The 652-nt window shown below is 46.5% G+C and overlaps 1 protein-coding gene across 1 annotated transcript in view; it reads right to left on the bottom strand.

Moving 5' to 3' along the window:
- LOC119585970 (flocculation protein FLO11-like) overlaps nt 1-652 on the bottom strand; it is an 18,578-nt gene that overhangs the window by 16,911 nt on the left and 1,015 nt on the right. Inside the window, exon 2 of the mRNA XM_037934685.1 lies at nt 27-171. Within this exon, the coding sequence (XP_037790613.1) occupies nt 27-165 (139 nt within the window). The 5' untranslated portion in view covers nt 166-171. The remainder of the gene's footprint in view (nt 1-26; nt 172-652) is intronic.

Raw genomic sequence — 652 nt, 5'->3', positions numbered from 1 at the left:
CCCATACGTAACAACAAGCAACGTACTATCACAAGCCTGACTGTGTTCAGCGTGAGAGCGGCGCAACCTGGCGAAGACGGAGGACAAAGCGTCCACCGACCCGAGATCAGGTCCTTCCCCATCCCCGCCTGCCCAGCGGCCTCCCTCCTGCAGGCTTGCGTCCATTTGTTTCTGTAGGAGATGAAGGGGAGACACTGATGTTTCTAAGTCCGAAAGGTAGAATGATGTGCTAGGAAAGTGGAGATAAACCTGGGGATATAGGATAGGGAGAGTGAGATGCGGAGAGGGATGTAGGGTAATGAAGGTAGTAGAAGCTTGCCGGATGGATAGAGTTTACTGATAAGAAAAGAGAGAGGTAGATGAGCGACTGGATAGGAAAAGGCAACAAAATAGTAATATATAAATGCGAGAGAGCCAGATAAATATAATATGGTATAGAGCAGTGGTTCCCAAAGTGGGCAGTACCGCCCAATGGAAATATCTTGGGGGCGGCGTTAGGTGCAGTTAATATATAACTTTACGTTTTAACATAATTGGACGACAAAATATGCTATACGCATTCAAGTAAAGGAATACATCTCTGTTTTATCTTGTTGCTTTCAATTTGAGGCATCCCGAAATCAAAAGGGTGCGTGCGATGTGTATGAGGGAC

This window comes from Penaeus monodon, chromosome 20 (genome assembly GCF_015228065.2).
Source record: "Penaeus monodon isolate SGIC_2016 chromosome 20, NSTDA_Pmon_1, whole genome shotgun sequence".
In the NCBI taxonomy this organism is placed as follows: Eukaryota; Metazoa; Arthropoda; class Malacostraca; order Decapoda; family Penaeidae; genus Penaeus; species Penaeus monodon.
The sequence above is the reverse complement of the archived record's forward strand: the minus strand, read 5'-3'. Positions and strand labels throughout refer to the sequence as shown.